General features: G+C 46.2%; 1 protein-coding gene and 1 long non-coding RNA gene across 3 annotated transcripts; one reads left to right on the plus strand and one right to left on the minus strand.

Annotated features, from left to right (window-relative positions):
- LOC128850422 (uncharacterized) lies at positions 1 to 21338 on the plus strand. 2 transcript variants are annotated; one of them, XR_008447850.1, is made up of 3 exons: positions 1 to 154; positions 7731 to 7845; positions 13702 to 13964. It is a non-coding gene; the product is annotated as an uncharacterized LOC128850422 (long non-coding RNA). The 2 variants fall into 2 exon arrangements; XR_008447849.1 differs by lacking the exon at positions 13702 to 13964 and adding an exon at positions 19395 to 21338 and having other exon boundaries at positions 2 to 154.
- Positions 7935 to 25555, minus strand: ARSK (arylsulfatase family member K). Its single transcript, XM_009562976.2, has 8 exons — positions 25396 to 25555; positions 23240 to 23369; positions 21685 to 21844; positions 18608 to 18890; positions 13971 to 14142; positions 11811 to 12035; positions 10813 to 11037; positions 7935 to 10731 (listed from the first exon to the last, which is right to left on the minus strand). The coding sequence occupies exons 1-8, from the start codon at positions 25495 to 25497 to the stop codon at positions 10457 to 10459; spliced, it is 1572 nt and encodes a 523-aa protein (XP_009561271.2). The 5' UTR covers positions 25498 to 25555; the 3' UTR covers positions 7935 to 10456.
- Positions 25556 to 25892: the final 337 nt, after the last annotated feature.

A 25892-nucleotide genomic window follows, 5' to 3' on the forward strand; every position in this document is an offset into this window, starting at 1 on the left:
GACCTGATAACAGAAGAGAGCTGGGGGTTCCTCCTGCCACCTCACCCCCCAGGACACCACACCGAGGGAACTGGGGTGGTTTAGCCTGGAGAAAAGGAGGATGAGGGGAGACCTCATCACTGTCTACAACTGCCTGAAAGGAGGTTGTAGTGAGGTGGGTGCTGGGTGATGGGAGGAGAGGAAATGGCCTTAAGCTGTGCCAGGGCAGGTTCAAATTGGACAGCAGGAAAAACTTCTTCACCCAAAGTGTTCTCAAGCCCTGGCAGAAGCTGCCCAGGGAGGTGGTGGAGTCCCCATCCCTGGAGGTGTTAACAGATGGGTAGATGAGGTGCTCAGAGATATGATTTAGTAGTGGACAGGTACAGTTGAACTTGATGGTCTCAAAGGTCTTTTCCATCCAAGTAATTCTTTGATTCTGTGATTCTCTGAAAACCTATGCTGCATGACATGTTTGGGGCCAGCAACTGCTTGTTTCCTAACAAACCGTTACACCAGGAAGACTGGTGCAAATAAGCATGGTGTTTTGAAGGCCAGTTGTTATCTAATTTGCACACGATCAGCTATAAGGGACTGACTCTCAGCTTTGCAGTTCGCAGGAAATCCCACCCAGCCTTACACAGAAAGTGAAACGTCACTGTCAGGCTCACAGGACCACCCAGCAAGGCAGTCATGCTTATTTATATATTTATATATTTATGTATTTATATATTTATGCATTTATATATTTATGTATTTATATATTTATATAGAAGTATAAAAGCATCAAATTATAGAAATATAGAAATAAAGAAGCATAGAAATATGGATGTATAGAAATACAGAAATATATTTCTATGCTTATATAGAAACATATTTATATAGAAATACATTTATTTACATATTTTCTTTAGAAAATAGGCATAGCATGTAGCAAACTGACAAAAAAAAGCAGAGAAGCAATTCCCCAGTTTTTTACCATCCTGTTTTGGTTGACTGTGAACATAAGCTTCTCAAATTAGCCAAAGTCTTTAAATGCAAAAGGATGTAGTTACAAACATTATTATGAAGCCCCCACCCCCCAAAAAATTATATATCTATACATGTATACATATAGAAATACAGACACATATGAACATCTGTATATAATATCACGGAATCATAGAATCACAGAATCCTCTGAGTTGGAAGGAACCAACAAGGAGCATCAAATCCATCTCCCGTCCCTGCACAGGACACCCCAATGTTCACACCATGGGGCTAAGGTTGATGTGCAAACACTACTGGAATACTGTCAGGCTTGGTGACTGCTTCCCTGGGAGCTGTTCCAGTGCTCCATCAACCTCGGGGGGGAAGAACCTTCTCCTAATGTTCAACCTAAGCCTCCCCTGGCATTACATCCTTTCCAGTCCTAAAACTGGCACCAAACCTCCAGTCCTTTTCGTGAGGGCTTTTCTACAGCCAGCCTCGGTTTCCAAAATTATCCAGGACTCCAGTCTGTAACCTGTCTCAGATTGCCAGCATGTTGTGGACCCTACAGGGCAGTGAACCCCAGCGGCTTCATTTTGCCATCAAGACTTGCATGTTTATCTACAACCATCTGCAGACTGGGACTGCCTTGGCACCTCTGGGTTTTCCAGAAGAAAATCCTCAAGGCAATGTACGCTTGTTAATACTGAGTTTGTTAAACACATGGTGGCAGAACAGTTTCTTCCTTTAGAAAAGAATATATAAGGACTCTTCAGCAAGAAAGACTAGATCCTCTTACTGTCAGCCTATCATTGGCTACCTTCTCATCCATTAAGTTGATGTGTACCTGCAAAGCACGAACAGAAGATAAGAGATTTCAACCCAAAGCAGCCCAGGAGGCAGTGAAAACCACAATGGAGGCAGCAGGTTCTTGCCTAGAGTCCTCTGAGACTGGGACAGGACCCAGCTTGAGGGAAGGTCAATAGACCCCTGAGGCAGTTTTCACCCTACCTCGCCTTCTCCTCTTTCATCTCAGGCCCTGGAGTGGTGCTGCCTGGACAATGAGGAGTGGCTGAGGGACCTGGGGTTGTTTAGCCTGGAGAAGAGAAAGCTGTGGGGAGACTTCACCACTGTCTGCAATTGCCTGAAAAGAGATTGTAGTGAGATGGATGTCGGTCTCTTCTCCCAAGTGATAGGTGATAGGACAACAGGAAATTACCTCAAACTGCAGCAGGGCAGGTTCAAATTGGACATTAGGAAAAACTTTTTCATGGAAAGGGTTCTTAGAGGCTGCCCAGGGAGGTGGTGGAGTCCCCATCACTGGAAGGGTTGAAAAGACAGGCAGGTGAAGTGCTCAGGGATGTGGTTTAGTAGTGGACAGGGATGGCTGGACTTGATGATCTCAAAGGTCTTTTCCAACCTCGGGATTCTGTGATTCTGTGATGCTGTCTCCATAGCGGGAACCAGATGAGGTAAGACCTGCTTTCTCCTCACATTCTTTAAACAGCATAGTCAGGGCATTTCTCCATGGATCAGGAGTGTCTGAGCTGGTGGGCATCACCTGTCCATCAAAGCACATGAAAAATGCGCTTTGCCTGCCCTCTCACAGTCCACTGAGAACTGAGCTCTCAGCCCACTCTGAGGTGAAATAATAAGCAGTTATCCTTGCTCCTGTGTTGATGACTATGTTAAAAACCAGCCGTTCAAACAGGACATGGAGCACAGCTGCCCACATAACATTCCTGAGTCCCATAAAAGAATCCTGAGCTATAAACCAGCTACTACAGGGTTTTTTTCCACAGATTTTTCCTTGTCTATGGAAGAAAAAATATGTAATTCAGAAAGAGAAAATGTTATTCCCATAAACACACACTTTAAGTTGATTTCCTGTTAGATTCTTCCAATATTTTCTTAAGAGTTTGGCTCTTTGATGTGTTCAGAGTCTCTGCACATGGTGCTGGATGGAGATGTCCCTGCAGCCAAGGGTCATCTAGTGGGAATGACAGTCCTAGGGGTTTGGAAGCAACAAAAGGATGTGTTTTCCCACCAGAAACACACCTGGGTTTGTGAGTCACAGTAAGTCACTGTACCCTGCTTTAACTCCTTTTCCTACTTTCAGGAAAGGGAAACAAATCCCCACCATGCAGTGCATGGTCCTGGTGTGCCCTAAAGAGATGAGTCTTGGGGTGAATAGCCCCCAGGTCCCAACCACTGTTTGTGGACACCAGAACAAGCTTCCCTCATCATCCACTGCTCAGAAGATGCTGCACTGGCCTGCTGAGCAGTGGCACCACTCCACAGGGGCTGTGATACTGAAAGACACCAGGAAGAGGCTACTGGGAAGATGCTGGGTGAAGGAGGCTGAGGGAAGATGCCTGCTGGTGCAGGGCTCCATAGAAGTTAGGGAAGATGCCTGCCACCGCTGGTGGGATTGGGGACAAGGAAGGTCATGAAGAACATGCCCACTGGTGCCAGGGCAGAGGACCACCAAGGCAAGATGCCCACTGGTGCTGAGCTGTAGAGGGGTTAGCGAATATCAGTGGAAAACGCCCACCAGTGTCAGCAGGACAGGGGATGAGGAACATCGGGAAAGATGCCCGCTGGTCCCAGGTTAGCGGAGTGCCAGGGGAAGAAACCCAACAACACCAGAGGAAATGACCACAAGGGGAAGTGCCGGGCATTAGAGAAGTTGAGGAACATCAGGGAGAAGATGCCTGCTGCTACTGGAGGAGCAGACTGTGAGGGGAAGATACCTGCTGGTGCTGGGCTGTATAAAGGTGGAGGCAGGGAAGATACCAATCAGTACTGGGTGGTGGGCGATGAGGACTACTGGGAAGATGCTCACTGGTGCCAGATGGTGTGGAGAATGAGAACAGCTGAGGGGAAGATGCCCATCAGAGCATCTAGGGGTTGAAGTCCATCATGAGAAGATGCCCTCTGCTGCCAGGTGGTAGTGGATGAGGACTGCTGGGGGAAGATGCTCATCAGCGCCATCAGTATCAGGGATGAAGAACATCATAGCAAGATGCTTGCCAGTACCAGATGGTGGGGGTGTGGACAGCCAGGGAACAATGCCCACCCATGCCAACAGAGCAGACAGCTGGGGGAAGATGGCTGTCAGTGCTGGGCTGTATGAGGGCTAGGAAACACCAGGGGAAGATGCCCACCAGTGCCAGGGGAGCGAACAACTGTGAGAAGATGAGAACCACTGGCAGAAGATGCTTGCCAGTGCCGAGGAGAGGACTGCTGGGGGAAGATGCCCACTGACACTGATCTGCATAGGAGTTCGAGAACACCAGCAGAATATGCTCTAAAGTGCTGGTGCCTGTGCTGGGGGTTGGTCCCTAGCCCCAACACATTCCTGCAGGGAGTGCTGCACCACCACCAGAAAGCACGGGCTCAGTATCAGCGGCTGTCCCATGGGGTGGGCACAACCGTGGAGGACCTTTTCCCCTTCCTCAGCCTCAACTTCTCCATTCCTGGCTCCCCTCTGCTCTGTCCTGTCCCACTGGAGGAAAAGGAACAGGGTGGTGCTGCAAGCGGCGTGCAGGGGGCAGCCGCCCACAGGATGGAGGCACTGGGATGGCTGCTGACCTCACTCCTCACTCTGCCCCACTCCTTTTTGAAAAAGAATGGATGGGAAAAGCAATGGATGTGATCTGTCTGTACTTCTGTAAAGCCTTTGGCACAGTCCCCCACAACACACTTCTCTCTAAGCTAGAGAGACAGGGATTTGGTGGGTGGACTGTTCGCTGGGTAAGGAATTGGTTGGATGCTCACATTGAGAGGGAAGTGTTCAACAGCTTGATGTTGAGATGGAGAACCATGACAACTTGTGCCCCTCAGGGGTCTGTACTGTGACCAGCTTTAGTTAACGACTTCATTGATGATACTAACAGCAAGATCGAGTGCACCCTCAGCAGTTCTCACCCAGAGAGACCTGGACAAGTTGGAGAAGCAGGGCTGTGTGAACTTCATGAGGCTCAACAAGGCCAAGGCAAGGTCCTACACTTGGGTTGGGGTGACCCATGGTTTCAGTACAGGCTGGGGGATGATATGATTGAGTGCAGCCCTGAGAAGAAGGACTTTCGAGTGCTGGGGGAGAAGAAGCTTGATGTGAGCCGCCAACGTGTGCTCACAGCCCAGAAACCAGCTGTGTCTTGGGCTGCATTCAAAGCAGTCGCCAGCAGGACGAGGGAGGGGATTCTGCCCCCCTGCTCTGCTCTCGTGAGATCCCACCCATAGCCTTGTGTACAGTTCTGGAATCCCCAACATCAGACAGAGATGCAACTGTGGGAACAGGTTCAGGGGAGGCCACAGAGATAATGTGAGGCTGGAGAACCTCTCATATGAGGACAGGCTCAGAAGGTTGGGGTTGTTCATACTGGAGAAGACTGTGGGGACACCTTAGAGCTGTTTCCAGTATGTAAAGGGGCTCCAAGAAAGCTAGGGAGATGCTCTTGATCAGGGAGTGAAGGGAGAGGACAAGGGGGAACCGTTTTAAGCTGAAACGGGAGATTGAGATGAGATCTTTGGAAGAAATCCTTCCTGATGCTGGTGGGGTGTCCCTGGCCCAGGCTGCCCAGAGCAGTGGTGGCTGCCCCATCCCTGGGGGTGTTCAAGGCCAGGCTGGATGGAGCTTAGAGCCCCTAATCCAGTGGGAGGTGTCCCTGCCCATGGCAGGGGTTGGAACTGGATGGGCTTTGAGGTCTCTTTCAACCCAAACCATCCCACAATTCTATGATGCTATGATTTATATTATTTTCCCCCTAATTCTCTCATTTGTTTACATTCTTCTTAGAGATCACAGCCATGAAGCAGAGACAATATCCCGAGGATTCACTATTGCTAAGACAAATTAAATAATTGCCTCTCATGCCTAACATATAACACTTCTTCAATCACCCTAGAACATCTCTCTTCTCCTTCATCACCACAGCATGCTGTTGAGTCACACTTTGCCTCTGGTTCTCTACTCTCCAAGCATGTGTGTCTTTATTTTCTCTGCTGAGTTGCAGTCTAGATGGTTTGTTCTTTATCATTTAATATTTCCCGCCTTTATTTTTTACCTTTAACTTATCCATGATGAATTTTATCTGATTGATTTCAGATCATCTTCCCAGCTAATCAAGGCTACTTTGAATTTCAGCCTAACCTCAGAAGCGCTGATAGCTGTCCCAGCATGCATTTTCTCACGTTTAATAAAGAAAAAAAAGGTGCATCCTCCTGCATTCAAATGACCTATTAAAAAAGAACAGTAACACATCGAATTTCTCTACAGAAAGGGTTCTCAGGCATTCTGCCCAGGGCAGTGGTGGAGTCCCCATCCCTGGAGGTGTTTAAAAGATGAGTGGATGAGGTGCTTAGGGATCTGGTTTAGTAGTGGATAGGTATGGGTGGATTTGATGATCTCAAAGGTCTTTTCCAACCAAGTGATTCTATGAGTTCTTGCAGACATTATTTGATCAGCCTTCCCACTTTTAAATTTGATTTTAGCCAGTTGTGAACCTAACGTACGGTGATTTTACCCTTACTGCACTTCCATAGCTTGGTTAACACAAGATCAGTTCGGCTGCTGCCCAAGTGCAGTCACAGTCTGCATTTCCCCACTAATTTTTAATTACTGACTAGTCTGATTATCCCAACAAAGGCAGCAGATGATTATTTTCATGTGATTTGCTGCCAAATTCACAGCAGCAGTCTCTTACCTCTCTGGTGACAACTAGGACATTGTATTTAAAGAATAATTCCTATTTTGCTTACCAGGTTGGTGGTTCCTCCTCACCTGACGGTAAGAAAGGTTCAGTTGATCAGGGCAGGTGCTTTGCTGTCTCAGGTAAACCTCAAGAGGCTGCGCTGACCTGGCTGCATCTAAAAATGCGTTTAAACTTACTGGTGTTCCATCCTGCCCCTTTTCCCTTCCACTTCAGTGTCTGTTCAAAGTCAAAACTTCCTCTGTGTGTCTGAGAAATGGATCTTTTCCTCTCTTAGCCCGGCCAGCCTCACATCTTGCAAACCTCATTCCATTTGTGTTGCACTAATGTAGATGCATTAGCAGAACTAAGAGTAATGAAACATGACCACACTGTTAAACTCATCTGTTTTGGACTTAAGTCAGCTTACTTCTCTACAAACACAGGCAAATTGTTTACTGCAGGTGAGGCAGAAAGGCATCAGCAAGCTTTTCCCTTCTCTCTTTCCAGCTCTTCAGAACAAAGGGTCGCAAACAACACCTTGCAAGGGTCAAAGCCTAGCTTTTATATTTTCTTTTTAAATAACCATTTCATGAATCATAGAAACATAGAATGGTTTTGGTCTGGAAGTGACCTCAAAGCCCATCCAGTTCCACCCCCTGTCATGGGCAGGAACACCTCCCACTTCATCACCCTCATCGGGAAGAATTTCTTCCTAACACCTCATCTAAATACTCCCACTTCCAATTTAAAGCCAGCCCCCTCGTCCCATCACTCCATGCCCTTGGAAAAAGCCCCTCCCCAGCTTTCCTGGAGCCCCTTCCGGTACTGGAAGGCCACTATGAAGTTGAAGAAGACTAGATAGGAGAAGAAGTACCAGAAGAGACACAATGACTGGGGATTTGATCACAACCTGCTATTGGTGACAACCTGACTCTGTGGCTCTGCTTCGTGAGCTGGCACATTCCTGGTGTTTCCTGCATCACCTTGGAACCTGCCCTACACTGGGTTTCCTTGGACACCCTGTGAATCAACAAGTTGCAAGGAATTATGGTAAGACGTTTGTTTTTCCCATTTGTTTTCCCATTTCAGAGAGCATCACAAACTGCACTTCTGGAAGCCTAAGACTTACAAGGAAGGACATCTTAAAAGCATGACTTCAAAGAGCACTGTGTCGGCAGAGCTGAAAGAAATACAACCTTCACAGGTAACTTCTTTAAGCACTCAGTCATTAAAAACAAGCACACACAGAAAACGTATCCAGTTCACTGTAAGTTCATTTCACTGTGTTTTGTACAATCACTGTGTCCTGTCCAGACCTCTGGAAAGTGACTGACTTATTTGTTCTTTTTGCCGCTGAATGAGCCTTCATAACAATACATCTACTTTCTCTACTTATGCAGCCGCTTTACATCACCCCGTTCTTTGTTTATATTATTTCATCACTATCACGACCAGAAGGATGGAATGACATCCAGTGGGACCAGGACAGCTTGGAGAAGTGGGGCTGTGTGAACCTCAAGAGGTTCAACAAGACCAAGGGCAAGGTCCTGCACCTGGGTTGAGGCGATCCATGGTTTCAATAGAGGGGACAAAATAATTGAGAGCAGCCCTGAGGAGAAGGATTTGGGGTGCTGGAAATGAGAAGCTCAACACAAGCTAGCAACATGTGCTCAAAGCCCAGAAAACACCCGTGTCTTGAGCTCCATCCAAAGCAGTGGGACCAGGAGCGCGAGGGAGGGGATTCTGCCACTCTGCTCCCCTCTGCTGAGACTCCACCTGGAATTCTGGATTTATTTCTGGAGTCCTCAGTACAGGAAGGACATGGAACAGTTGGAACAGTTCCAGAGTAGGCCACATTGATGATGTAAAGGCTGGAGCGTCTCCTCTATGAAACCAAGCTGAGAGATTTGGCGTTGTTTAGCCTGGAGAAGAGAAGGCTGTGGGGAGACCTTAGAGCAACTTCCAGTGCTGAAAGGGGCTCAAGAACAGCTGGGGAAGGACTTTTTACAATGGCCTGGACTAATAGGATGAGGGGGAAGATTTAGATGAGACATTAGGAAGAAATTCTTCCAAATGAGGGTGGTGAGGCCCTGGTCCAGGTTGCGCAGAGAAGCCGTGGCTGCCTCATCCCTGGAGGTGTTCAAGGCCAGGCTGGATGGGGCCTTGAGCCTCTGATCCAGTGGGAGGTGTCCCTGCCCATGGCAGGGCATTGGAGTTGGATGTCCTTTGAGGTCCCTTCCAACCCAAACTGTTCCATGGCTCTATGATTCTATGATCTGTAACAATTTTAGCTGGAATTATAAGAACATACACCACAGTGTTTGAAGGGGTTTATTAATTATTAATTTGTTCCTTGTCTACAAAATCTTAAGAAAGGAAAAAATTCTGCTGTAGGAGTAAGCAGGAAAAGGTCAGCGTTAATGTTCTATAGATACAAAAATACAAAATAGCCAAAACACTTATAAGTATGTACCTAGTTCACAAAGTGGCAAGTTGTTTACAAACACATGTGGAGTGCTTCACCATCAGAAAATGCAGGATTTTTTCATGTTTATTTTCACTAGCTTACTGCTACTGCTGAGTGTTTCATTACAGAAAATACTTAAGTAAAAAGTATAATGTCATACTGCCCTGTTACTATAGCAGCACCAACTGTGTTCAAGAACAAACAGGTGTAAATGCTGCTACGATTACATTTTTCCTTAAGCAGAGGAGTTTGAGCTAAACCATACCTTCTTCCGAAACTCCTTCATTTTTTAATTACATTCCTGGAAAAACATAAACCAGCATTTTTCTGTTAAATTTTCTGCAAGCCTCACTTGCACCTCCTTTGTATGCATCTCAGGTTCCAATTCTCCACTTGCTGACGCATGTTAGAACATTCACCCGCAGAACCCAACCAGACAACCAAGATGGATTCCAATCTGCACTATGCAAACTACACTATCACTATTCAGAGAACTGCTCTGCTCCCAGGTTTCGGTCAAAGGGACTGGTTTGGTGTGGTCTTTTTTAATTCCCAACAGTGACCAGAGACCAGATTCCTCTTCACTTGCACACACATTCAATGAGGTATATTATGAAGCAAGGAGTGGTTTAAGTTCCAGATCCAAAAGTAAAAGATGAGAAGGCAGATCTTGAAAAGATCCGGGCATCAATCATGTAAAAATGAATGCTGGCACAGTAAGTACTTGAATAAACTGCATCTGTTTGCCAGCAGGAGCAGGGAAGGGATTGTGCCCCTGGACTCAGCACTGGTGAAGCCCACCTTGAATTCTGGGTTTAGTTTTGGGCCCCTTGCTTCAAGGACATTTAGGGGCTGGAGCACGTCAGGAGAAGTGAACAGAGCTGGGGAAGGGGCTTGAGAGGATTATGAGAGGCGGCTGAGGGACCTGGGGCTGATTAGTCTGGAGAAGAGCAGGACTCAATGATCACAAAGGTCTTTCTCAATGAAACAATTCTATGTGTCTATGATACATACAGACCAATATTGGTTGTTAACTTCCTGATTATATTCTAAGCCCTATAGCATTTTGGCAAACAGTTAAGTATTCCATACACAGAATTAGTTCTTACGTCCTATCCTTTCTATGCATATTTGACTCTTACAGAATTTAACGTGTAAAAATCAAGATCGGTTGTGCTGGCTGGTTATATAAAATGCTTTTGGCTCTTTAACACAAAGCGGTAATTGTTTGGGCATCTTTGCCTTCAATAGCTTTATATAAGACAAGAATTCCAACACTTGAAGTACAGCATAATGTCATGCAGAACGTTTCATATCCCCAGTCGTATTAAACGTACGTTGGTTTTGTTTACTTACTTCTACTAAGCCACCTGTCAATCGCACTCTCATATTTTTTTGGGTCCTTTAACCAGTCTTGATGCCACCTAAGGTGGGCAATAACATTTGAGTAATTCTGACCCAAACTTTGTTTCCAGCTGATAAACTGTCTCTTGTTGTATTCCTGCACAGAAGAAGAAACCTTCGGGTAATTCACTATAGAGTGGAGTATTTTGTCCAAGGAATGTACGACTACTGGGAATTTTATGGCAACATTTGTTAGCTCATCTGGATCAGCAGAAAGGTCTGGAACAAACAAAGAGTCAGTTAAGAACCAATTAGCACTGCAGTAAATTAATTGGTTAGGAGAGAGAAGGTGTAACATACCAAACAGCTGTGGGAGAATGGACTGGCCATCTGAGTACGTGATATATTTCCATTTGCCTGTTCGAAGCATGTATGTAGAAGAATTCACATTGCACCCGTGGAACTCACTCAACACCCATGAAGGCCGAGGCCGACTGGGTGAGACTTCATTCTCAGCCTTGCTACAGAGCAGCGGTAGAAGAGAATATCCACTGAGGTTTTGCGGCACAGGAATTCTGGCTATGTCTAAGCAAAGAGACAAAAAGCCAAAATGCTGCTGCAGTTACCATGATTAAAAAAGCCTAAATTTCAGAATTTCCCAAGGGGAAGATTTAGATGAGACATTAGGAAGAAATTCTTCCAAATGAGGGTGGTGAGGCCCTGGCCCAGCCTGCCCAGAGAACTGGTGGCTGCCCCATCCCTGGAGGTGTTCAAGGCTAGGTTGGATGGGGCTTTGAGCCCCTAATCCAGTTGGAGGTGTCCCTGCCCATGGCAGGTGGTGGAACTGGATGGGCTTTGACGTCCCTTCTGACCCAAACCATTCTGTGATTTGCATTTTGAATCGAGTCCATAAGCAGGGGAGACCTCATCACTGTCTACAGCTCCCTGAAAGGAGGTTGTGGTGAGCTGGGTGTTGGTCTCTTCTCCCAGATGACAAATGACAGAGAGAGAGGGAATAGCCTCAAGCTGCACGAGCTGAGGTTCAGACTGGACATCAGGAAAAACGTCTTCACTGAACAGATTCTCAGGCCCTGGCAGAGGCTGTCTGGGGAAGTGGTGAAGTCTCCATCCCTGGAGGTGTTTAAAAGACAGGTAGATGAGGGGCTTGGCAATATGATTTAGTAGTGGACAGGGATGGTTGGACTTAGTGATCTCAAAGGTCTTCCCCAACCTAGGGAATCTATGGTAATTCTATGATTACCTCACTAAGTGGAGATGTAATATTGATTATAATACAAATGCACAACAATAACAGTAACTGGGGGAAAAATAAATTGATTTGAAATGGCTAAACTCACCAAGCATCGTAGGATATATATCCACGAGAGACACCAGATGTGGTACTTGCTGCTGCTCTTTCATACCTGGCCCCATAACTAGAAGAGGGACATGGGAACTTCCTTCATACATGCTCATTTTGTAGAACTGCCGATGCTCCATAGCAAGTTCTCCATGATCTGCAGTGAATATGACAACTGTTTTCTTAAGCAGCCCAGTATCTCTGAGAGCTGAAATAATCTCACCTGCAACAAGAAAAACATAGTGAAAAATATACCTTCAAAATATTCTTATCAAAAAAGCAGCACACAGACCCTGAGGAATCCTAGATGGAGGGCTGGAATCTCCCCTCTCTGCCACAGGAGGCAGAGCCCAAAACATTCAGTCCAGAATAACGAATAGTCACTAGTGAGTTGCAGTGGTTTGGATTGCAACGAAGAGTGGAGGGCACGGAACAACAACCATAAACATTCCAAAACACACAGATGCACCACAGGACAAAGCTATATTTTTGCCGTCATCACTTTTGATTAATTCCTAGTGTAACTAATAGTTATTTCAACAGCAGGAACCCTGACACAGCATTTAGGGTGAAAGACTCTCAGCAAAATCCACATTACACATCATCAGCGGAATTGTCTCCTCCCTGTGCCCAGATCCCCACTGGAGCTCCCTGCCTGTGCACTGGTGCAATGAAGACAGGGTTGAGATCAACGAAGTCTTAACAAAACAAAGTATGCATCTTTAACATTAAGAAAAGAAGATGATTCTTGCTTACACAGTTCAGTTAAGAACGTAGAATACATTACCAAATCAAACCCCAGCGCAGAGACTTTGCAACACCTTAATTCCCTAAAACATCTGGTTCCAGGCTGAGAGAGTTGGGGCTGTTCAGCCTAGAGAAGAGAAGGCTGTGGGGAGATCTTACACCAGCTTCCAGTACTGAAAGGGGTTCCAGAAAAACTAGGGAGGGGCTTTTTCCAAGGGCCAGGAGCGATAGGACGAGAGGAAACAGCTTTGAATTGGAAGGGGGAAAATTAGATTGGACATAAGGAAAAATGCTTGACGATGAGGATGGTGAGGCCCTGGCCCAGGTTGCCCAGAGAAGTTGTGGCTGCCCCATCCCTGGAGGTGTTCAAGGCCAGGTTGGATGGGGCTTGGAGCCCCTGGTGCAGTGGGAGGTGTCCCTACCCATGGCAGAGGGTGGAATTAGATGGGCTTCGAGGTCCTTTCCAGCCCAAACAGTTCCATGATTCTATGGTCTCTTTTTTTTCATAAAATGTAAAGAATAATTCTATGTCTTTTAAAGTACTTTATTATTTTAAAGATTCTAAAGAGATCAGCTCATTTATTCATGACTTTCATACTGGAAGACAAGGAATTCTTATTCTTTTATGGTCACATTTCAAATTAAGAAATAGAACACTGTAAATGAAGACCAATTTGCATTACAATTTTTATGACAGAATCATAAAGAATAAGTTGGGTTGGAAGGGACCTTAAAGATCACGCAGTTCCAGCCATTGGGTGGTTGCATGTAGACCCCACTGCAAACTAGGAATAATTCTGTGTACGCAATTAGTTTTTTCTTCTTTGTGTTTCTTAATTTTCAATAATATGCTGCTAAGGGGCCCTCCAAAGGTAACCTCACTGCTCAATCTGTCACCTGCTCAGGATGTCATCACTGTCATCCAGTCCATTTGTTTGAAATCAGCCCCCAAGGAAACTGCTTATGCCCTAAAATTTATCTTTCCTTCCAGCTTTTGTCCCCTTCACAGTTGTTTCCATTATTTCAATTTGCACTCAATCAAAGAGTATTTGGCTCCCTTTGTACACAGGTCAAGCAACGGTTTCACTGCAGGTACTGGGTTTTCACGGAGTCTCTGACTGATGGCTGTGATTTCTTTTCAGAGTGCTCTGAATTCACTTCGCAATTGGCTTAAAACGTCATCACAGAATCATAAAATCATTAGGTTGGAAAAGACCTTTGAAGATCATCAAGTTGAACTGTACCTGTCCACTACTAAATCATATCCCTAAGCAATGTATTTATCACATAGACTGATTAAACATCCACGTGCCTTACTCCCAGATCTGAACTCTGTTTCTTTTATCCAGGAGATTCTTTTTCTTAAAAAAGACAGAACAAAAAAAACCCTGCATGGCAAAGCATTACCTACCCAGCATGGCATCTGTCTCGGCACACATGGCATAATAAAACGCTCTGATATTTCTTACTTCTTGCTGTGTAAACTCTCCTGTGCAATTCTTGGTGTAAGACGAGTAATAGTCTACTGGATGCATCTCTGAAAGAGAAGACCACTTGGGTATTTTAATAGCTTCATAGGCTACCTAAAAATAAGAGGAAATTAACATTACTTTAGCAAGGGAATTAAACTTTTTTTTTTTTTAAAAAAAAAAAAACAGATTTCATTTAAAACTTTTTAGCATAAATTCATAGTGGTTCATTTGCAGTCCAGGAAACACCAGCTGCTTATCCATAATACAGTGCAGCCACCTCCCTCATACTTGCCCTCTCCTTCCACACGTACTCAGTCATTTTGGAAGAGATAAAAATCAGCTAGAAATGAAGGCTAGGAGCCAGCTGCTTTACCAGCTGACAGATTTTTTTAAGAGAAATATTGCAGAGCACTCTTCTATAATTGTACTTTAGAGTCAGTACAGAAGTATTGGCACGGTGTCTCATCACCTACAGGATAATGATAAACCACAAATATCAAAAAGGTCACAGAATCACAGAATGATTTCATTTGGAAAAGTTCTTTAAGATCATCGAGTCCAACCATCAATCCAGCCCTGCTAAGTCTGCCACCAGACCATGGCCCCAAGTATGACATCTACTCGTCTTCTGAACACCTCTAGGGATGGGGACTCAACCACCTTCCTGGGCAGCCTCCACCAATCATAGAATACCTAGGGTTGGAAGGGACCTTAAAGACCATCTAGTTCCAACCCTCCTGTCACCTGCGTGACAACCCTTTCAGTAAAAAAGTTTCTCCCAATATCCAACCTAAACCTCCTCAGTGCATCTTGAGGCCATTTCCCCTTGTCCTGTTACTGGCTACGAGGGAGAAGAGACCAGCAATCACCTTACCACAACCACCTTTCAGGGAGCTGCAGAGAATGACGAGGTCTCCCCTCAGCCTCCTCTTCTCTAGACTAGGCAGCCCCAGGTCCCTCAGCTGCCTCTAACAACCCTTCCCCAGCCCCTTCCCCAGCTCTGTTCCCTTCTCTGGACGTGCTCCAACCCCTCAATGTCCTGCTTGGAGTCAGGGGCCCAAAACTGAACCCAAGATTCAATGTGCAGCCTCACCAGCACTGAGTCCGGGGACATAATCACTGCCCTGCTCCTGCTGGCCACCATGGCTGATCCAAGCCAAGATGCCACTGGCCTTCTTGGCCACCTGCGCCACTGCTGGCTCATGTTCGGCTGCTGTCAACCAATACCCCCCAGGTCCTTCTTCTCCAGGATGTTACGGGAGCCTACAGAGCAATGTGGGAATTTACACAGTCTGGGAAGGTCTCCAGGAAAATCGATGACAAGTCCTGATAAAATGATTTCACTACATGGGTCCAGTTTTCTGACACTTCTATTTGTTTCCACAGATCCATTTCGTTATAATTAAGTGTAAGGTAGGTTTGAAACTGCAAAGTAGGAGCCGATCAATTACAAATAATGCTGGATTTTGTATATTCAAACCTGCTCACAGATCCAGTGATGCAGTACCAGCTTTAAAGTCTCAAAGTTTTGACATCCACATTTAGCAATCCCACTTGTAAGCATGCCTTTAAGTAAGAGCTGCATTTAACAGTGTTAATTACCTCTATATTGTAGGCAAATTACTGCAAAGCAGAGAAGATACAATCTCAGTATGGAAAACTTAAGTTTTTTAATTGCAACTTCACCTGCTGCTCTCTTTTAGCTCAAACCCCCTCTCTAACAAAGAGAGCTGAAGAGCAGCTCATGGCACAGCGACTCCGGTGCCTGTGCTGCACTTTCCTAGGGCTGCAGCCACAGCTCAAACTCCTGGGCTGGCCCCAAAATGTGGCCAGAACTGGTTCCTGATAAGATAACCAGGACACACACTATCCACGGGGCTCCAAAACCGCAATCAGATGAAAGTTGTCTCTTGAAGCATAACATCCCTGTTTATTAGTGTAACAATCTAAGCATCAGTCCCTCCTGAACTCAATCTGTTTTACCCCGTGGGTAACTTGGAGCTCTCTGGGGAGCTGCATGCATAGTATCTGCCTCTCCATCTGGTATGTTTGGCCACCACATCTGAGAACCCACCAAGTTCCATCTCCTTCAATAGTTCAAGTCTTCCTGAGTTGTTACCTAGAGATGTTTCAAGCCATCCACACAGCTCTAACAGAGCAGGAATTGAAGTGCCCATCACAGAGCGATAAAACCTGGCTTTGTAACAGTCAGACAAACCAAACCCTAAGTTTCCTGGGGCCCTATAGAAAATAGGCTGCAAGATAAAATAATAGCACACAACTGCTTCAGTCATCTTGCTATTGCTGAAGGTCCTTGCAATGTAAAGTCATATTTTAGACACGTCAAATGGTATTTATTAGTTGCTGAAGATAAAAGGGAGCAAAAAATGTCCCTCTCCATCCATAATCCGTCATAAGACTGAACCCTACAGAAACCACCAGAGTACAACCTCGTTCTAAGGATTTGCAAGCGACAATCTCTTTGTCTGTACGTGGTAATTCATAGCTAGGAAAGAAGGCACATGCCCTGAAAAGACTGCAAAATACAGGGGACCATGTGACTATCAACATGGCGTTTCATAAATATAAATCAAGGAATGGTTTGGGTTGGAAGGAAACTTAAAGCCTATCCAGTTCTAACCCCTGCCATGGAAAGGGACACCTCCAATTGAATCAGGGGCTGAAAGCCCCATCCAACCTGGTCCTCCAGGGATGGGGCAGCCACCACTTTTCTGGGCAACCTGGGCCAGGGCTTCACCACCCTCATCATCATGGATTTCTTCCTAATGTCCAATCTAAATCTTCCTCCTTCCAATTTAAAGCCATTCCCCCTTGTCCTATCACTACAGGCTCTCGTACGAAGACCCTCCCCAGCTTTCCTGCAGCCCCTTTCAGCACTAGAAGCTGCTCAAGGTCTACCCGCAGACCTTCTCTTCTCCAGGCTGAACAACTCCAACTCTCAGCCTGTTCTTATAGCAGAGGGGCTCCAGCCCTCATATCATCTCTGTGGCCTCCTCAGGACTTGTTCCAACAGTTCCAAGTCTGGGATTCCAGAACTGAACACAGGACTCCAGGTGGAGTCTCAGGAGAGCAGAGCAGAGGAGCAGAATTCCTTCACCCTGGTCCTGCTGGCTGCGCTGCTTTGGATGCAGCCCAGGACATGGCTGCAAGCACAAATTACACTTTCTGTAAGTATTTGTATCTTTGTTGCACCTGGATAAACAGATTTTGCAGTTCCCCAGTAGAAAAGGCCAAATGAGTTCTATAAATTGTGCATGTGGTATTTTTTGTAGCAAGCATAAAGTCTTTTTAAGCCTATTTCTTACTTCTTCACCTGCAGAGAATCTTCATGCTTGTATGGTGTTGTAGCCCATTTATGTTTTTATGACTGATAATGGCACCTAGAGACCACATAACAGAGAGAAAAAACATATACTTCTGCTTTGGGAGAGTGAGTGCTAGCCCTACCTTTCCACATACGGACATAACGGAACTCTTCTGTGCTCTAAAAGCATTGAAAAGCACAAGCAGCATAAAAAGAAGTTAAAAGAGACCTGCTGTGTGTTACTACTTCACATTCTAGGTTCACATTGCAGGAAAAGTCAATCTCTCACTACAGAATGATCACATTTAGCATCGCTAACAAGGATCCCAACACACATTGTGATAAATAATGAACTTAAGACCGTTGCTGAAAAAAAATTACAGCTAAGTATAGCAACAATTTGATTTTCTCCATTTAACATCTTTCTAGCCACTGAACCTCAAATTTGGTTATTGATTCAGTGAATGCTGCAAACAAACCCTTTCCTACAAGAGAGAAATTCTTCACTTCTATTTGCATAGCCTTAAATCAGAAATAAATTCATAGAATCACAGAATCATAGAATTGCTTGGGTGGAAAAGACAAAAGTCCAATCATACCTGCCCACTGCTAAACCATCCTTGAGCAACTCACCTCCCTTCTGAACACCTCCAGGGATGGGGACTCCACCACCTCCTTGGGCAGCCTCTGCTAGGGCCTGAGAAGTTTCAGTAAAGATATTTTTCCTGATGTCCAATTTGCACCTGCTGTGGCACAACTTGAGGCCATTTCCTCTCATCCTATTGCCTGTCACTTGGGAGAAGAGCCCAGCACCCAACTCACAACAACCTCCTTTCAGGCAGTCGTAGACAGTGATGAGGTCTCCCCTCAGCCTACTCTTCTCCAGGCTAAACAACCCTGGGTCCCTCAACTGCCTCTAATAACCCTTGCTCTCCAGAACCTCTCCCAGCTCCATTCCCCTTCTCCTGATGTGCTCCAGCCCCTCAATGTCCTTCTTGTAGTGAGGGACCCAAAACTGAATCCAGAATTTGAGATGTGGCCTCACCAGTGCCGAGACCAAGGCAATATCCCTTCCCTGCTCCTGCTGGCCGCGCTGCTTCTGATACACACCAACATCTAACAGCTCACCGAAGTACATCCTTACCATGTACTCAAATGTCACAGCTGTGCCTGATTTCAAAAATCACATGAGGAATAAAGCACTGCTCATAGTTATAAATAAATTTATGCTTAAATTTCACTTTCACAAACCTTTTCAAGCCAATAGGGAGATGTCAAAAATGTAGAGGACCCAAAATTTTCTCCTGTGGAGGGTGATGGATATGGGTGTGGTAAATTCAGTCCCAAGTAAAGAACAAATGGTTGAGTCAGGTTAATGGCTCCTTCCTTTATCCAGTTTACTGCTTTATCTGTATTCTGCCAATCTGCTTCCATCACTCTCACACGCTTCCTATCACTGGTAAGATTCACCATGGGTCTCCCTTCTTGTCGGAGGAGGAAGTCAACATCCCTAGTCCAGGCTTCCACGCGGTTACTGAAAATACAAAGATGCATACTCAGGAGAAAAGGGTTTAATCACCTTTCGTCCAAGACAAAAGACTTAATGATCCCTGAAGAATTTCCCCTATATTTGTAGCTGCAATCTATTTGCAATTTCTACGTATAGGAGAATTGTCATTCAATTGATCAACAGCTATTGTGCATCTACTTTATATGCAAAGCTTTAGCCATACTTTTTTGCTTCTGAATCTCCTCATTTATTATAAATCTTCTCTCCCATTTATTGTAACCTCATAGAATGAGAGAATCATATCGTCCTATCCCTGCACTCCCTGATCAAGAGCCACTCCCCAGCTTTCCTCCAGCCCCTTTCAGTACTGGAAGCTGCTCTAAGATCTCCCCAGAGCCTTCTCTTCTCCAGGCTGAACAACTCCAATTCTCTCAGCCTGTCTTCATAGCAGAGGTGCTCCAGCACTCACACCATCTCAGTGGTCTCTTCCAGACCTGTTCCAACAGTTCCATCTCCTTCTTCTTTTAGGGATCCTAGAACTGGACACAGGATGGAGTCTCACTGGAGTGGAGCAGAGGGACAGAATCCTCTCCCTCCCCCTGCTGGTCCCACTGCTTTGGATGCAGCCTAGGACACGTAAACTTCCCTATTTACTGAGATGGTTTCTGTTAGCAATGCAGTATTTATTTGCAGTGGGTTTGGACAAAGCAGAATCAATTTATGTGACACAAATTTTGCAAGAGAAATGTTAGCAATTCCTTTCTATTAAGGAAATACAGGACAGGAGACCAGTGGCTTCTGTGTTGTTTAAAGAAAAAACGTTGTGAAGCAAAGTTTCTGATACACTAATGCTGCCTGTTGTGTTCCGTCAAATCAGTTTCTTTGGAATAAGCTGATCTTCACACCACTACTCATCCTGCATTAGCTGAACTGTTCTATATCCCTTTGCTTGTCTCCTTTTTAACAAGAAATACACAGCAGGACATTTTAATTATATCCACAATGAATGGGAATGTCTGTTATAAATCCCCTATGCTATTTATAGATGACTTAATTGGCTACTTAGGGTTTTAAAAATGTCTACGCAGATGCTGCACCAGGAATGAGATGAACATTTTTCTCTGAAAGAGGAACTGTATTTGAAGTTTTCATTGTTTAAATTAAAACCTGTGCTAACTGCTGTGTCCAAATCCCTCCTGTGTACGCACAGAAACACAGATAAACCATGTGTTAATTTTCATTTATTCTCAACCCCTACCAATATGTATTAAAATAACAACAAGGGCTAGATTCTGCTAAGAACAGAGCTCAAATTCTCATTGAAAGGAAAGTTAGAAAGAAATCTATCAAAAATTTGCACCATGTGAAAAAGTACAATAACAGCCTAGGACAAAAGGAATTAAAAACTTCAATACTATGTATTTTTCTGTTATCTTTGAAGAAGGCTATAGAACTGTTGGAACAGGTCCAGAGGAGGCCACGGAGATGACGTAAGGGCTGGAGTACCTCTGTTATGAGGACAGGCTGACAGTTAGGGTTGTTCAGCCTGGAGAACAGAAGGCTGCAGAGAGAGCTTAGTGCAGGTTCCAGTACTGAAAGGAGGTCCAGGAGAGCTCGGGAGGTGCTTTTTAAAAGGGCCTGGAGTGATAGGACAAGGGGGAATGGCTTTAAATTGGAAAGGGGAAGATTTAGATTAGACATTAGGAAGAATGTATTTGAGGTGTGGCCTCACCAATGCTGAGGCCAAGGGAACAATCCCTTCCCTGCTCCCACTGGCCACTCTGTTCCTGATCCAAGCAAGGATGATGTTGGCCTTCTTGGCCACGTGGGCCACTGCTGGCTCATGTTGAGCCACTGTCAACCAACACCCCTGGTCTGTCTCCTCCAGAGGGCTTTCCAGCTGCTCTTCCCCAAGCCTGGATCTGCACAGGGTTGTTGTGTCTCAAGTGCAGGTTCTGGCAGTTTGTCGTGTTGAACCTCATCCTGCTGGTTTCAGCCCATGGATCCAGCCTGTCCAGGTCCCTCTGCAGAGCCTCCCCACCTTGAAACATGTCAATGCTCCTGCCCAGCTTAGCATCATCCATGAATACACTAAGAGTACATTCAATGCCTTCATCCAGGTCAGTGATGAAGATATTGAACAGGACAGGATCCACCACTGAGCCCTGGGGACACCCTTTGTGACCGGCCTCCAGCTGGACTGAGCTCCATTCCCACCACTCTTTGGCCTGACCACCCAGACAGTTTTTCACGCCACAGAGGGTGCTCTGATCCAGGGCAGTTGCAGCTGGTTTCTCAGTCAGAACATGGTGAGAAACGGTGTCAAAGGCTTTACTGAAGCCTAGGTATCATACATCCACAGCCTTTCCTTGTCCATCAAGCGGGTCCCGGGGTCATAGAAGGAAATCAGGTTGGTTTGGCAGGATCTGCCATTCATAAACCCATGTTGACTGGGCCTGATCACCTGGTTGTCCTGTGGAGGTCTCAAGGAAAGGCAAAAAAAGTTTATCAATTTCATCTAGGGAGCAATCCCAATCATCAGAAATAACCTTTGTTCATGGTGGGCAAAACCACAGTCAGATATTCACCTTTCAGAGGTGCTCCACTCTCCCTTTTGATAACAGTCAGAAGTGCATACGCATTGTATATGTTGGGTACTGCATAAAGCTGCAGGACAGACCCCTGCAAGGCTCCTGACAGAGTTTCTTCTAAATTAAAGCTGCTACCATTTCTGTCACAGGCAGAAACCACTTGCCAAACCGTTACACGTTTTACCCACTCCCGTCTGTAAACACAGCAGCAGAAACCGCTTGATTACCTTATTGAATGGTGTCCAGAAGTGTAGTCCAATTTCCCGTACTTCTGCGTGTGGTAGCCATGCTTTTCCATCAGATCCATCCACGTCACGTAATCTGGATCCAGGCCTTTGAAATTATTCCAAGATTCTGTCAAATGAGTGAAAAGACCACTCCACATAGCTAGAGAAACAAGAAAGAGACGTGACTTTTGATACATAAGTTGTACTTTCTTCTAAATGTGAGCTCAATACACTTGAAGGGACCAATCTTCTCATTATTTCAGAGCTAAGAAGTCCACACTGATGAAGCAAGGAATACAAATATTAGCCTCCCAGACCTTATTTTCATCATCGACACATGTAACGTTTACTAAAATAATGCCCAGAATCATAGAAGGACTCATCTCTCCAGGCTCTACACAATTATTAAATCAAGGTTTTCTGTAGACCAGGAAATATTCTTATTTACTGCAGAAAGAAAATGTCACGGCAAGATAGATCCTGATGAAACGATCATGTATTTACTCGTGTCCAGGGCATTATCTCCCCTTATATCAGTTAGATTTTAATGTTTTCTTAAAGCTAAGCATGTTTGAGCAGGGAACTGGAGCATATTGTTTTTATAAATACTATTATGCCCTCAGCTTTATCCTTTTTAGGTAATCTAATTCAGTAGCAGCCATGGAAACAAAGCAAGATTATTATAGAAGAGGGCATGAAGAAATGAAATCAAGGGAAGAACTGCAAAAAACTAAGTTTTTATCAGTGAATTTCTGTGCTTCTTTGTAGCCTGTTGAGAATTCTTTGTTTCTCCTGATGCTCAGAGTGAAAGGGAGACCTAAAACAAAACTAATCTGTTCTATGAGCCACGGGAATGCCTGTGAGCAAAAATGGCATGTCAATCCAACCCCTTACCACAGCAATGCTCCCCTTTTCCCCATCCCCAAAGTCTTCCTTCCCACCATTCCAGTATCATAGAATCATGGAATGGTTTGGGTTGGACGGGACCTCAAAGCCCACCCAGTTCTACCCTCTGTTATAGGCAGGGACACCTCCCACTGCATCAGGGGGCTCAAAGTCCCATCCAATCTGGCCTTAAGTGTTTGGAATAAAAATCATTGGAAGGCAGCACTAGCAGCCACTGATTTTTCCAGCTGTTATCATTTAATACTTTTTCCTGAGAACAGGAAAGAGATTTATTAACTTTGGATTGGGAAGGGAGAGTAGTTCCGACTACAGCTTGAGTACTGCAGCACACACATAGGCAGTTTTGCTGCAAATCCTGAAGGTTTTAAACAAATGTCGATGCTTCAGTGAAGTTTGCAAAAAGATTTTGGAGCTCACATGTAAATGGAAAAGGAGAATTAAAAAAAACAAACAGAAGCAGCATGAAAAACAGAAAACAGAAACAGATCAAACATGAGAATACTGCATAAATCCAGACAGAAACTAAAAAAAACCCAGGTCTTAATGAAAACCAAATTCCCCTAAATTCAACCCCTTGACATTTCCCACCATTGCTGCTCATTTAAATTGACCCGTGCAAGTATTTATCTGCTATTTTGCTTGATTCTACCTGCACGGGAAGGACAACAAATCGGAGAATTGGTGTAGGCGTTGAGAAAGACAGTGCCATATCTTTTCATAAAATTTATGGATGGCAAATCCACAGTCTGATTTCCTGGATAAAATGTCAAGCGTCCATCCTGCAATCAAATGGAGAAAATCAGCTTGTAAACAGCATTATCCTGAACTATTGGCTGCATTCATTCATAGATTCATTAAACTCAAACTTATATCGCTCTAATTTTGCCCCTCCTACTCAGGTATGGACAATGAAGTGTTGAGTAGCTCTAATTCATAGACTCATGGAATACTTCGTGTTGGAAGGGACATCAAAGCCCATCCAGTTCCACCTCCTGCCTTGGGCAATGGATACCTCCCACTGGATCAGGGGCTCAAACCCCATCCAACCTGGCCTTGAACATCTCCGGGGATGGAGACTCCACCACCTCCCTGGGCAGCCTGGGCCAGGGCCTGAGAAGCCTTTTGGTGAAGACATTTTTTTCAGATGTCCAATCTGAACCTGCCCTGGTTCAGGCAACTTGAGGTCATTTCCTCTCATAATATCCCTTGTCACTTGGGAGAAGAGACCAACACCCACCTCACTACAACCTCCTCTCTGGGAGCTGCAGAGAACAATGAGGTGTCCTCCCAGACTCCACTTCTCCAGGCTAAACAGCCCCAGGTCCCTCAGCCACTCCTCAGGAGGTTGTACCAATGTGGGTGCTGGTCTCTTCTCCTCAAGTTGCACCAGGGCAGGTTCTAATTGGACATGAAGAAAAATGTCTTTACTAACAGAGTAGTGAAGCCCTGGCAGAGGGAGGCTGCCCAGGGAGGTGGTAGAGTCCCCATCCCCAGAAGGGTTTAACAGATCGGTGAATGAGGTGCTCAGGGATCTGGTTTAGCAGTGGACAGGTGTGGTTGGACTTGATGATCTCAAAGGTCTTTTCCAAACAAGCAATTCCGTGATGCTTTGAAAGCTCCTCACCATGGCTGCCCCCCTCTTCCCCTCCTCTCCCTCACTGTCCCCTCTTCTCCCAGGTCATTCCTGCCTCTCACCTCCTTACTCCCCTCTTGCTTTCTCCTCTTCCCAGTCCCACCAACCGCACCCCTGCTACCCTCCCTATCCCTTCTTCCCTCTCTTCCGCCTCTCCCCTTCTCTTTCCTCTTCATTTCCCTCCTTCCCTCTTCTGCTCCTCTCCCCTTCTGTTCTTTTTCCCCTCACACTCCTTCTTTTCCCCCCCTCCCCCTTACATCCTCCTTTGCCCCCTCCCCTCTTCTGCTTCTTCTCTCCCTCTCCTCTCCCCTTTTACCCCTCTCCCCCTAGTTTTAGCCCTCTTACCCCTTCTTCTTCTCCCTCTCCCCTCCCCCTCTGCTCCCTCCCCATTTCTGACCCCCTCCCACTCTGTGTCCCTTCCCCCCCTCTTCCCTTCCTCCCCTCCAACCCCTCTTGTTCCCCTTGCACCTCTCTCCCCTTTTAGCTTCCTCCCCTCCCATTTGCCCCATTTCCTCCCCTTTAGCCCTTATCCCTTCTTCCTCTCCTTTGCCCCCTCATACCTTCTTCCTCTCCCTCTTTCCATTTACCCCTCTCCTCCCTTTTTACCCCTTTCTTGCCCCTCCCCCTCCCTCTTCCTCTCTCCTCTTCCTTTACCTTTTCTGTCCTCTCTCCCTTTGTGCCCCTCTCCCCTTTTAGCCCCTTCCCCGCTCCTCCCCTCCCCTCTTTTCTCCCTCTCCCCTCTTTGCCCCCTCCTCCTTCCCCGCTACCCCTCTCGCCCTTTTACCACTCTCTCCCCCCTTTTTACCCCCTCCTTCTACACCAGTGACCCCGTTTGCCGCTCTCCCCCCCCTTTCACCCATCTCTCCTTTCTGCCCCCTCTCCTCTTTTACCCCTTCGCCCTTTTACCTTTCTTCCCCCATCTTGCGCCTTCCCGCCCTTTTACCCCTCTCTCCCTTCTCTCCTTCCCTCGCCCTCCTTTTGCCCACTCCCCCCCTTTGCTCCCTCCCCTTTTTGCCCCGTCTCCCCTTTTTTCTCCTCTACCCCACCTTTTACCTTTCTCTCCCCATCTTGTCCCTCTCCCTCCTTTCACCCTTCTCTTCCTCAATCCTTTTACCCCTCTGCTCCTTCTCTCCGTCCCTCTCCCCCTCCCTTCCCCTCCCTCCCCCCCGCACCATGGAGTCGCTCGCCACCAGCACCACGCTGGGCCGCGGCTGCCCCGCCGCGGGGGCGGCGAGGAGCAGCGCCAGGGCGGCCCACGGCACCGGACCTCGCATCGCCCCAGCCCCGTCAGCTCCTTCCGCCGGACCCGTGGGACTACATCTCCCGGCATGCACCGCGCGGGACCCAGGGAACACCCACCTCCCTGCTCAGACGCCAGTGCTCGGCGCGGCACATGTGACTACCTCTCCCCTGTCGAACTACAACTCCCACAGGGCCCCGCGCGACTACAACTCCCAGCATGCCCCGCGCCGGCTGCAGCGAACGCCGCTCATCCTGGACAAACTACAACTCCCAGCGTGCTTCGCGCGAACCTCGTAGAGTCGCACAAAGGCTTGGGTTGGAAAGGACCAACCAAAATCAAGGAAATCTCCCTGTCTGCTACTTCCTTAGTCAAGGAAGAAGGAGAAATTGCAGTGTCACCAGAGGGCTTCATAGAATCACAGAATGG

Source organism: Cuculus canorus, chromosome Z (assembly GCF_017976375.1).
Source record: "Cuculus canorus isolate bCucCan1 chromosome Z, bCucCan1.pri, whole genome shotgun sequence".
In the NCBI taxonomy this organism is placed as follows: Eukaryota; Metazoa; Chordata; class Aves; order Cuculiformes; family Cuculidae; genus Cuculus; species Cuculus canorus.

Bases quoted from the DNA above. Each gene is read 5' to 3' on its own strand.
- ARSK (XM_009562976.2), bottom strand. From the start codon at position 25,497: ATGCGAGGTCCGGTGCCGTGGGCCGCCCTGGCGCTGCTCCTCGCCGCC. The intron at 23,370-25,395 runs GTGCGGGGGGGA...ATTTGATTGCAG, and splicing joins TGGTGGCGAGCGACTCCATG to GATGGACGCTTGACATTTTA. The intron at 12,036-13,970 runs GTAGGTAATGCT...TTCTTGTTGCAG, and splicing joins CGAGACAGATGCCATGCTGG to GTGAGATTATTTCAGCTCTC.